At 37.0% G+C, this 12,592-nt stretch overlaps 1 protein-coding gene across 1 annotated transcript in view; it reads left to right on the top strand.

The window, feature by feature from the left end:
• The first annotated feature begins 7,843 nt into the window (after positions 1 to 7,843).
• rabep1 (rabaptin, RAB GTPase binding effector protein 1) overlaps positions 7,844 to 12,592 on the top strand; it is a 32,322-nt gene continuing 27,573 nt past the window's right edge. The window contains exons 1-3 of the mRNA XM_079606023.1: positions 7,844 to 8,049; positions 9,412 to 9,540; positions 10,888 to 11,091. Coding sequence (XP_079462149.1) covers positions 8,004 to 8,049; positions 9,412 to 9,540; positions 10,888 to 11,091 — 379 coding nt within the window. The 5' untranslated portion in view covers positions 7,844 to 8,003. The remainder of the gene's footprint in view (positions 8,050 to 9,411; positions 9,541 to 10,887; positions 11,092 to 12,592) is intronic.

Genomic DNA, 12,592 nt, shown 5'->3' on the forward strand with positions numbered 1-12,592 from the left:
GTATTGTTAGAAAATCTTTTTTTTCTAATTTTCTTGTACAGCACTTTGGTCAACTTATTGTATTGAGTCGGGCTGCTTATATAGGCAGATGCCCCCCACCGTTTTTGGCGGACTCTCAATGAAGCTGCTGGACCTTTTCACTTTCTAACTCGATAAGTACCTCACATGTCCCTTGTGAATATTTTATTATTGATTGCATTTTATGTTGCAGACATAAATGTTTATGTTTAAATGTGCAGTCACATTTGTGAATTTCGTGAAATTAAACAGGCAAAAAGGTCTATTGACCATTGTCAGCAGTGTAGCGACGTAATGTTTAAAATTAAAATTTTATTTGTGGTTAATGAGGGATATATATCAATATTTGGGAGGGTATTAATATCAGGGATGGAAGGTATCTATCTGTATTTATATCTTTATCATTAGATGTGCCATCATTAGGTGATTAAGGATTTAGATAAGATATTTTATGACTTTATATGAAAGAAAAAAAGCCATATTATTTTAAAAAGTAGGTAATATGTAACACAAAAGAACAAGGGGTTGAGGTCTTAGATTATACAATGAATGACACCTTGGCTTAAATGGTTGGTAAGAAAGTCTTTGTAACGTATTTCCTAATTATATATTTAATACTCTTGGAGGCATAGACTTTTTGTTGAAATGCAATTTTTCTGTTGACAAATTCCTGTTAAAGTGGCGCAGTTTTCACAGACAAGCCCTGCTAGCATGGAAATTGGTATAAGCACAATTTTTCACAGCACAATTATTTAATATGGAATAACAAAGACATAAAAACAAAACACTATTCTACTTCTATATTTGTTATTATATACTGAGTTTCTACAAAAAATTACCAGTCAAACCAAGAGAGTTTGCTATAATGTTTTTGACACGATTCCAAAGAGTGTGATGTTACTCTTAAAGAACTCTAATTCAGTGGAGATCAATATGGACAATCTTTGTGGAAACATTTTCATTGATAATGTTAATGTTTTAAAACAAAAATTTAGCCTACAAGGATAATAAATGCTCTTTGTTCTGTGTCTTTTTTCCTGCAGCAAGATTCTTTTGGTCTTCTTTATTTGGTAATATCTCTTGGGTCAAAGCATGGAAATTGCCAAATAAGTTTTGTGTAAATAACAAAATTAAGGAAGTGTTGAAAGATTTTAGCTTATTTCATATACCTGTGAATTGTGTGCACCAGAAAAAAAGAAACTATTTTGCATCTGTTTATTCACTTTATCTACTCAATATTATTTTGTAAAGATGTTGAAAACCTTTATTAGTAAAAAACAACAACAACAACAACAACAAAAAAGAGAGAGAGAGAGAGAGAGCATATTAAATGCTTGATTCAGTTCTATGCAGAATAGCAGAAGTATATAATGTTTTTATTACACCCCAGAGGTTTTAAGTGCGGGTGTGGCCTCTGCATTGAGGTATTTATTTATTTATTTTTATTTTGGGGTTTTTGCTGTGGCCACTAGATTTTTTTGGTGAATAGTACACACCCACACAGAAACACACACGCACACACACACACACACACACACACACACACACACACACACACACACACACACACACACACACACACACACACACACACACACACACACACACACACACACACACACACACACACACACACACACACACACACACACACACACGTTTGTTTTGCTATACTTGTTGTGAGGACATTTCATAGGTGTAATGGTTTTATACTGTACAAACTGTATATTCTGTCCCCTTACACTGCCCATATCCCTAAACCTACCCATCACAAGAACCATTCTGCATTTTTACATTTTTAATAAAACATTGTTTTTAATGTTTTTTAAGCTATTTGAATTATGAGGACTCATGAAATCTATCTATCTATCTATCTATCTATCTATCTATCTATCTATCTATCTATCTATCTATCTATCTATCTATCTATCTATCTATCTATCTATCTATCTATCTATCTATCTATCTATCTATCTATCTATCGTTCCTTCGTTCGTGGTATAGTGGCAATTCCAGCAGTACATTCAGTATTTATTTATTTTTTCAGGTTGTTTGGTTGTTTTTATTGGGGCTGTGTGGAGTAAAATTTGATTACTTGTTATTTATTTATTATTGATATAAAAAAAATTAAGTGCACGCTTTGGTGCATTTCTCAAATCATCCTTACAGTAATATTTGCAAAGAAGTGTGCATTCTCAAAACAATTCGTATACAGCACCACATATCGGATTACCTGCAAAAGCCTGTAACTTACTCAAAATCTTTAGTTCTCAAAAGTAAGTATTTATTTCAATAAACATATAAGTGCCACCAGAATGAAAAGTCCTTTATTGTTCACAAGTCAAAATGCTTAGTCATGTTGTCAATAAAACACTGCACTCTGTTAGTATTATTACCTGATGTAAACTATGGCAACAGTTTGGATGACAGTTACAGTAATGTTGAAATGTACAACGCTGCACTTCTTCTGCCATATGTCCATTTCAAAAGTACAAATTGACACACTACTGTATGTGAGTTATTGATTGAAAGAGACTGGATAGGATTCACAGTTACACTTTTACTAGTGGTCTGACAAACAAAACAAAGAAATACAATATTATTGTGATATAGAAAAGAAAAAATAAATAGGGGCACAAAGGCGAAAATACAACATTAGAAAGGCAAACTCAGAAAAGACCCCTTTACTTTTGCATACTGCGCTGAATGAGGAATTGCAGTGCAGTCTGTCTACACCTCTTGACCTGCCAGTCTGTCAGGCAACAGATTCTCATACATCACAATGAATATCTTCCCTTGCAATGCAACGTGGAATGTCTTATCCAACCTCTGCAGGCGTCTACTGTGAAGTCCTCTAGGCTACATCCATGGCAGCCAGCAGAGTCATCTGAGTCATGTGGCGATCATAGACCTTCCACCTCCATGCTGAGAAGAACTCCTCAATTGGGTTGAGGAATGGAGAATAAGGTGGGAGGAATTCCATCAGCATAGTGGGTCACAAACCATTGCCTGGGGGCGTTTGAGTGATGGAATCTCACATTATCCCAAATTACCACATACGTTGGTTAAATTATCTCGAAATGGACCCCTCTCATCATCAGGAATGAGAGTCCTGTCCTGTAGATGGTTTCTAAGAAGGTGAGGAGATGCTGTGCGTTGTATGGCCCTATAAGGGGAATATGAGTTAGCACGCCGTGCTCTGAAATAGCAGCACACATTTCCCCGTTGGGCTGGCAAATCAACAGTATCTGTGGCCGATGACATTTCGACCACGCCTTCTGCTTTTGGTCGGGGTGAAGCCCGCCTCATCCACATATATGAAGCCGTGAGATGGTTCACTTGATTCCAGTTCCATTATACGCTGTATCCCAGAACACACAAAATTAGTTTCATGAATTACATCCATTTTCATTTTGGACAAGATACCGTTATCTCAAATGTGTCATATTGGCATTGTATGTGCTTTTGTTCTTCTACAGAAAATTTGTACAGGTCATACTTACTGTATTAGATATCAAATGTTACTATAGTTACTGTATGTACATAGATATTTTACCTGTTCACATACTGGTACCGTAGCTCCTTTACTCTGTCATTATTCCTTTCGAATGGCACACGGTAACACTGCTGTTTCATGCTCATGCGGTGTCTTTTCAGCACGCTGTCGATAGTTGAGATGCAAACAGATTGGATGTTTTCAAATACATTGTTGTCTTCTATAATGGCACTCTGTATCTCCCTTACTCGAATGCCATTGTTTGCTCTGACCATGGTGTAGCCTCCTCCTGTTGAGGTGTGAAAAGAGGTCCTCTGCCACCCCTTGTGAGGTAATCTTGCAGTCCTGGAGGAAAAATTCAGAAATGCAAAACACATGATTTTTCACATAAAATAGGAAAAAAAATTGCACACACACAAATACATTAAAAAAAATACACATGTGAGTGTTTGTGTTTTCCAGTTTGTATCGGTATAAAGTATATTTGCTGTATGTGGCAAAATATAAATGGACTACTGTGAATCATAAGTAAACAGTACAGTACATTGCACATTGGTTGACATACCTGTTCTCTCTGCAAAATGATTGAACTATTGAGGATACGGTCGATCTCCCAATGTTTGGCTATACCCTTCGATCCGCCTCCAATTTAAGCCCATGATTGACAACATGGTCCACAATGGTGTCCCTTATTTCATTCAATTCAATTCAAATTTATTTGTATAGCGCTTTTCACAATACATATTGTTTCAAAGCAGCTTTACAGAAAATGCATTTCAGAAATGTACATACAAAAATACAGTTAGTTAATCATAAATTTAGGGCATAACATATCGCCGGCGTTGGGTCGTCTCTTCACAGGCGTCGAGTCGTCTCTTCACAGGCGTTGGGGCATCTGAAGTCTCCATGAGAGGCTGGATACATAACTGGAGCTGACGAACTCTATTTGAGTAAAAAAAAAAAAAAAAAAAAAGGGCAGATGGGAAATAATTAGCGTAGCTGCTGTTCATAATATGAATGCATTTGATCTGATTTAACTGTAGTATAAAAGGTATGAGATGCATTATATGATAGCTTGGCTAAAAAATCCATTGTATGTAAAGTACAATGACAATAAAGGAATCATCATCATCATAAAGAGATGCGTCTTTAATCTAGTTTTAAATTGGGAGAGCGAGTCTGAGCCTCGGACTATCAGGAAGGCTATTCCAGAGTTTAGGAGCTAGATGTGAAAACGCCCTCCCTCCTTTAGTGGACTTAGATATCCTAGGTACGACCAGAAGCCTCGAATTTAGCGATCTTAAAGAGCACGATGGATTGTAGGGCGATAGAAGATTACTTTGTAATTGATACAGAACTTAATAGGTAACCAGTGAAGAGATGATAAAATTGGTGTTATATGATCATATTTTCTTGATCTAGTAAGAACTCTAGCAGCTGCATTTTGGACTAACTGTAGCTTGTTTACTGAGGATGCAGGACAACCAGCTAATAAAGCATTACAGTAATCTAGTCTCGAGGTCATGAATGCATGAACTAACTTTTCTGCATCAGAAACAGAGAGCATGTTACGTAGCTTAGCAATGTTTCTAAGGTGGAAAAAGGCAGTTCTTGTGACATATGAAATATGATTTTCAAAAGAGCGAAAAAGACAAAAGCGGTCTAGTATAACACCCAGATCTTTTACTGTAGAGGATAAAGTAACAGGACGTCCTTCTAGATTAAGGTTGTATTGTAAGAGGTTTTGTGGGCAGTTTTTTGGACCAATCAGTAATACCTCCGTTTTATCTGAATTTAATAGAAGAAAATTACACGTCATCCAATATTTTATATCTTTAACACATTTAGTCATTTTAGATAATTTAGTGTTATCATCTGGTCGTGATGAAATATATAATTGAGTGTCATCAGCATAACAGTGGAAACTTATTCCATGTTTCCTTATAATATTACCAAGTGGCAGCATATAAATTGAGAATAGCAGAGGGCCTAATACAGATCCTTGCGGCACTCCATAATTTACTGACATTATCTTTGATTTTTCCCCATTTAAATGGACAAAATGGTAACGGTCTGATAGGTACGATCTAAACCAGCTTAATGGACAGACTGGTAAGGAGAGCTGGCTCAGTAGTGGGCTCAGAGCTGGACTCTCTGGTGACAGTGGAAGAAAGAAGGACCCTGGACAAACTGCTGTCCATACTGGACAACGCCTACCACCCTCTGCACAACACCTTCATCGGGCAGAGGAGTGTGTTCAGTGGCAGACTGCTGTCCCAGCCCAGCTCAACCAACAGACTTAAAAACTCTTTCGTCCCACTGGCCAGACTGTACAACAGCTCCTAGTCATGGCAAGGAGGACAATAGACAATTGGATAATTTCTACCTCCCTCTGCACTCTTTATCTCAATTTGCACTACATCTGTACCGTTGACCTGTTTACCTCTATCTGCACTCCATTTGTACTGTTTGCTGTTTTGCACTGTTTACTGTGGCTACTGTGTTATAAGTTCATTTTATTTTAATTTTATTTTCATGTAGTTTTAATGTATGTTTAATGCATGTATGTTTTCGTATGCTACTGGATACTTTAATTTCCCTCGGGATAAATAAAGTATCAACCAATCAACCAATCAATCAATCAATCAATCAATCAATCAATCAATCAATCAATCAATCAATCAATCAATCAATCAATCAATCAATCAATCAATCAATCAATCAATCAATCAATCAATCAATCAATCAATCAGTGAAAGTCAAGATTCACCTCCACAATTCATCAATTCATGGCAAATTTAATAAAATTATAATATAAATGTGTAGAAAATAGGCCTATGCTTGACAGTTTATGACAACTAGATCAACCATTTTGCATTTAAAGGTCCCGTTTTTCCTGTGTTTTTGAAGCTTTGATTGTGTTTACAGTGTGCAATATAACATGTCATGTGTTCATGTTTCGTGTGTAAAAAAAACTGTATTTTTCACAAAATGTACCTGCATAAATTTGATCTGTATACCGCTGTTTTCACTGTCCTAAAAATGGACTGATGACTTCCTTGTTCTATGAAGTCCCTCCTTCAGAAATACGTAACGAGTTCTGATTGTGCCAGCGGTTCTTGTGTTGTGATTCGACAGCAGCTTAGCGCACGTTGCCCGGAAAGGTCACGCCTCTTACCATAACGTGGAGATGCATGCGCTCATTGTAAGGTGTTATTGTCAGGTGATTTGACTCCGGGATGAAAATAACAGCGTCTCGACGACATGGCCACAAACACACTCTACAAACGCAACTCTTCCTGCTCTCTGTAGGAGCGCAATAAGACCACGCCCCCTTTTTTGTGTATTCCTGTGGGCAGAGGTTAGTCAAAAAACTGTTCTAGTGACGTCATTAAAGCAGGAAGTAGAGGGATGTTGTCCAAACCGGCTGTTCGCTGTAGGCTTTGAAAGGGGACTTCTGTTAAAGCGGCACTCGGTAACTCTAGCCACCGCTTTGCTGATTTTCTCAACGAGCTCCCCCTACAGCTGCGGTGCGTATATTTTTCACATCACTGTCGTAAAGTCACTTGCAGCGCGCCGGCGCACTCCTGCCCCTTTCTACCGCTGCTCATGTGCTTTTGTTATGGTCGGAGCCGGCGTGGTGAACAAATGAGTCCCAGACGCACCAACTTTATCGTGTGGAGCTATGTCTACCGAGGTGGGTAATACATCATACACAGTATCATTTAACATTGACATGTACATTTTGTATTCCGTAAAGCAGTTCGTGTTTCTCGCTCTTTCTCGCTCGTTCTCGCTTCTCACGAGACTTCCTATTTTCAACTTACCGGGATGTTAGTCCCAATGTTGCAAGGGTTGGTTTTCCGCCTGGGAACGCTGGGGGGAGCGGGGAAAGTAACCATTCTCACCAGAACAGATTATTTAACCATCCAAATGATTTCTAAACGGATTTATTACGTTGAAAAAGTTACCAAGTGCACCTTTAAATAAAATATCTCGCTTGGCATTGAACTTTGATTTTTTATAATTTTACAGGTATTATATGCTCTAACAGCAACATTACACACTAGCTAAAGTAAAAAAAAAAATGGGATCACGAAGAACAGGACCTTTAATGACTTGTAGCCTACGATGAACTAATGACTAGATGTTTTGAGGGAAGACTATTGCACAGAGAACTATACATTTTGAGCAACATGGCATTAGCAAATGATAATGTAGGAAACCGCAGACAATCGTACATAATCAATTGCATGGATGTTTTTCTAAATACATATACAGTACGTATAGAATAAAATTGCATTTATAAAATAAATGAATCGAAATAACGCAGATGTAATGTCAAGACAGCTCCGCCCATTTGGTGTGCGCATGCGCGGTGCGTGTTATTTCTACAATGACGTTGCTCTGTCTCTATTAGCCTGTTCTGCTGGGCGCTTCTCACTTTCCGTTCAGAGAGCCGCTTTTCTAAACTCAGCCCCGGGAAACCATGGCCGAGCAGGCCTCGGGATCCACCCGGCCGCCTCAACATGACGGTAAGCGTCTTTCTCCACAAAGAGAGGTTTATTGTCTGATTTAGCTGTGCTCGTTGTAGGCCTGCGGCCTGTTCGTCCACGGATTAGCCAGCAACAGTCAACCGGCTGACAGATAGCCTACACCTCTATTTGCATATTTATTAAACGTTCTTAAATTATGCTTTAATGCTTGATATGTGTCGATGCTTCTGACAGAACTCTTCTTTTAAAAAACATTTGCTATGCTGATCTTTCGGTACACAGAAAAGTGTTTATATGGTCAACATCCAGTGATCAGCAGATGACAGCTGGACTGACAGTGTTTTTAGACTATCAGGACAAATTTTTTTTTTAATGTATTTAAAGTGATTTAATATCATGTCTACATCTTGTTTGCAATGTTGCTCAGTTGATTACATTGTTTGCGTGCATTTACTTTCATATAGTGTTTTGATGCACATATTTGATTTTATTCATGGATTGATATGCCACAAGCATCACCTTGCACTGACAAAAAGTGTTAAATGTTTTTTTTAGAACATACCATTATTGGGACATACTTCAAAATTTATGAAGTAGAATATGTTGCATTAGTCTACTTTAGCACTTTAACCACAACATTACACAAAAGTTTGTGATTAGATGGACTTATGGGAAAACATAATAATTTTGTCCATTATTTGTGCTCCATAACGTGCAGTTACTTTTTTCAAAATATGATAATCAGGTATAGCTCAAGTGAGATTGAGCTATCTCTCCCCCCCCCCCTAATTATTATGCAAATCTATGCATGCACTTGCTGCTTTGATCCAGTTCAGCTACATTTTTTTTGGTGTAGGTTAAGTTCAGATACAGATAGCAACCATCTGTCATCCCTAAAGGCTCGTGATTGGGTGTAGTCGTCTTTTACAAATCCAACAAAGACCTTTGCTGCAAATATGTTTTTGTAAAATCTTGTATTTGGGCCTAATAACAGTAAAACCCAATGATAGAGATGTGTGACCTGTCAGGACAGACTTGCGGTTGACTGACCTATGTGGCTGTACTGGCTTGGACTTGGCCCTGTGTGTCTGTGCTTGTTTACCTGGGTAATATACCGCTTGTCTGTCTACAATGATTTAAGGATCTTCACTGAAGAAAGTGGTTTTGGTTGTATAGGTTTCAGTTCTTTAAATTAATTTGCTTTATCCTTATCTCAGTGAGAGCGAACACTTGCATTATATCTATCCAAGCATGGTTGTCTCAGTCTTTTTTTTTTTGACATTGAAAATGTCCCATTATCATGCATTATACACAAATTTTACTCTTGGGTGCCATTCAGAGGTTGGAGGTGTAGATGTTTGTGAATGTGTGGCACCGATGGACGATGTGTTGTTTCGGCAGGAGTTCTGGAGCAGCGTGCGGCCGAGCAAGAGCAGGATCGAACCGACTTCCTGAAGCTCAAACAACAGCTGGAGATGGAGTTCAACCAGAAGCGGGCCAAGTTTAAGGAACTTTATCTGTCTAAAGAAGGTAATATATTGTTTACAATAACTGCTGATGAACCAGTAAGAGACAGAAAAAACAGAATCTGAAAGGGTCTGAATTTCTTAACATCAGTTGCATCTTCAAATAAATGCCACTAGAGTTTTTTTTTTTTTAACTAACTTCTCATATATATATATAATATATATATATTATTATTATTATAATTTTTTTGTTTGTTTGTTTATTTATTTATTTATTATTGTTTTGGTTATTTTATTTGCTTTTATTTTTATTATATATTTTTGTTTTACTTTTATTTGTTTATTTTTAGTATTTTTTTTATTTTATTTTTTTTATTTAAAAATTATTTTTTGGCTGTCTGAAGTTTACATAGGTGCTGTCCTTGCAGAGTAACCAGAGGTGTAGTTCATCATCCACTAACATTTGACAACCTCAAGGTCTCCAACGTGTTCACTTTATGCCTTCATTTTGTAGTATATCTGTATACTAAAAGTTGTTCTTGTTTAATCAATTAAACCTAACCTAGCATTTTGTGAAAAGTTCTCTAATTCAGTGACATTCACATATTTTGATGCGTAGCTTACGTGTCCTTTTTGGAGCCACTGTAATTCCAAGATATCTGAAGAACACTATTTCTAGGAAATATTTTTTTGCGTTATGTGTGGGTTTTTAAAGCTGCAGTAAGCGGTTTCTTAGAATCATTGTTGAACATTGTTGATATTTGAAATCAACCCAAACAAACACACCCCACCCTTCATTGCTCCACCCCCAAAATGCACGAACATGCAATGCAAGAGTAGATGTCTCTTTATCATAGCAGAAGCGAAGAAAAATAAAGTGAAGATGATGAGCGAATGACAAGGAACACTTTCAACCCTGTTTCTCAGAAATGTCTTACTGCACCTTTTAAAGGGGAAAAAATGGGGGTTTTACACTCGCTGACTTTATCTCAAACCAGTTCTTACCTTTTCTATAGACATGTACAGTAACCAAATCCATTACACATTGCGCCTGCATGCACACAGACTGAACAACTAGCAAACAGTTCAGCTGTCATGGATCATGGTTTCATCATTTCATTGTTAATCTGTTCTGGGGCAGGACGAAAGTACTAAACCATATAAGTTTCAAACAATGTCACCAGGGATCTGAACACAAGGCTCCTTTTACACCTGGTATAAATGTGTCAGGTGATCAGATCACAAGAGGAACCGCAATAAATATAGGTCCAAACAGGGTCCAGTTTAGTTAGTTAAAGATCATACATTTAGGAGGACACAGTGCAAGAGGGAAACAAATGCAAGGCTTTACAGAACTGAACCTGTCGGTTCCTCTTCATAAACCTTTGTGCTTGTCCTGTAAATCTCTCAGAGGAGCTGAAGAAGCAGACTGCTATACTGGAGAAGTCCCAGGCAGAGGTGAGCCAGATACTAGACCAGCTGGCCGAAGCTAGAGCAGAGATGGAGACCATTAAAGCGGTGGCCACCGTCTCTGAGAGCACGAAGCAGGAAGCCATCGACCAGGTCAAGCAGCAGTGGCAGGAGGAGGTGGACTCACTGCAGGCTATTATGAAAGGTAAAAGGATACTGATTATTTTTATGCTATAGTGTCTGATAATTGATACTCAGAACCAAAATTGTGCTATTTCTGCTATTTGAAACGATAACTAAATCATTCATCACCACCCTGAAGTTGACTGAACTGCTTTACGATACTAATATGGCTTTGAGGAATAATAAAAAGGGAAATCACTTTAGCAAGCAATACATAAATAGCAAAAAAAAATTGTTTTACCAATTTTTTTTTTTTTTTTTTTATTGTTTATGAAATGCTTTTATTCAGCAGACACATTAAATTGATCAAGAGACAGTAAAGCCATATATAATGTTACAATATATTTCTTTGAACAGTTATTTTTGTATTATTTGTATACTATTGTATTTTTTATTATTATTTTGAATTGGGTTTTATTTTAATATTTTCAGTTTTCATCTTAATTTTAATTTGTTTAGTAATTTTATCATGTGGATTTCTTTATTTTTAATATTACTATTTTGGTAATATTTCTTTTAGTTAAGTTTCAGTTATTTATTTCCAGTCAGAAATTTTAGTGTTTTTCAATTAATTGCCAAGACATTTAAATTTCGTTTTGCATTTTTTAAAATTTTAGTTGTTGGCGTTTCATCTAATATTTATATTTTATTTCAGCTTTACTTCAATTAATTTTTTTAAATAGTTTTAGTTGAAGATAATAACCCTGCTTTTAAACCTTCTAATTAAAGAACCTTAAACAATAATGCATCACAGGTTCCACACCAATAAAAAGCAGCACAACTGGTTTCAACAGTAATAAGGATCGTTTCTCAAGCAGCAAATCAGCATTTTAGAATGATTTTTGAAGGATCATGTGACTGAAGACCGGAGTAATGATTCTGAAAAATCAGCTTTGTTCACAAATTACAGTTTTACTGTGTTTTTGTTCAAATAAATGCAGCCTTGGTTTAAACTTACTGACTTACTTCTTAAAAATCTTACTGACCCAAACTTTTGTCCAGCAGTGTGTTTTTGTATTGTCATATTAGCCAATATACTTAAAGGGGTCATATGATGATATTTAAAAAATATTTTTTTGTTTTGTTTATTGGGTGTAATGGATCATGCTTTAATGCTCAAAACACATACTTTTTTACATACTGTACAATATTACAGCTTTTACCTGTCTGTCTGAAATACGCTGATTACTACTACAAAGCCTCAGAGTGCTCTGATTGGCCAGCTCACCAAGTGCGTTGTGATTGGCCAAACACATGAAGCGTGTGTGAAATGTAACGCCCCTTGCCATGCGAGCTTCAGCTTTCAAGGCTTCTAAAGCAAATATACCCACACCGTTACAGTTTTTTTCGATTGCTAAACGACAGTGAGCACAACTGGAGCTACATGTGCAAAACTCTAACTACAGTCTGCACTACCAACAGTCACCTGAGCTAAACAGTTCACATCACCTGCAAAACTCACTCCAAGCAACACAACTCTTAACACATGGCTCAAAACAGGCTCAGTGCAGCCAAACAATGTG

The sequence above is a fragment of the Phoxinus phoxinus genome (assembly GCF_949152265.1).
Source record: "Phoxinus phoxinus genome assembly, chromosome: 3".
In the NCBI taxonomy this organism is placed as follows: Eukaryota; Metazoa; Chordata; class Actinopteri; order Cypriniformes; family Leuciscidae; genus Phoxinus; species Phoxinus phoxinus.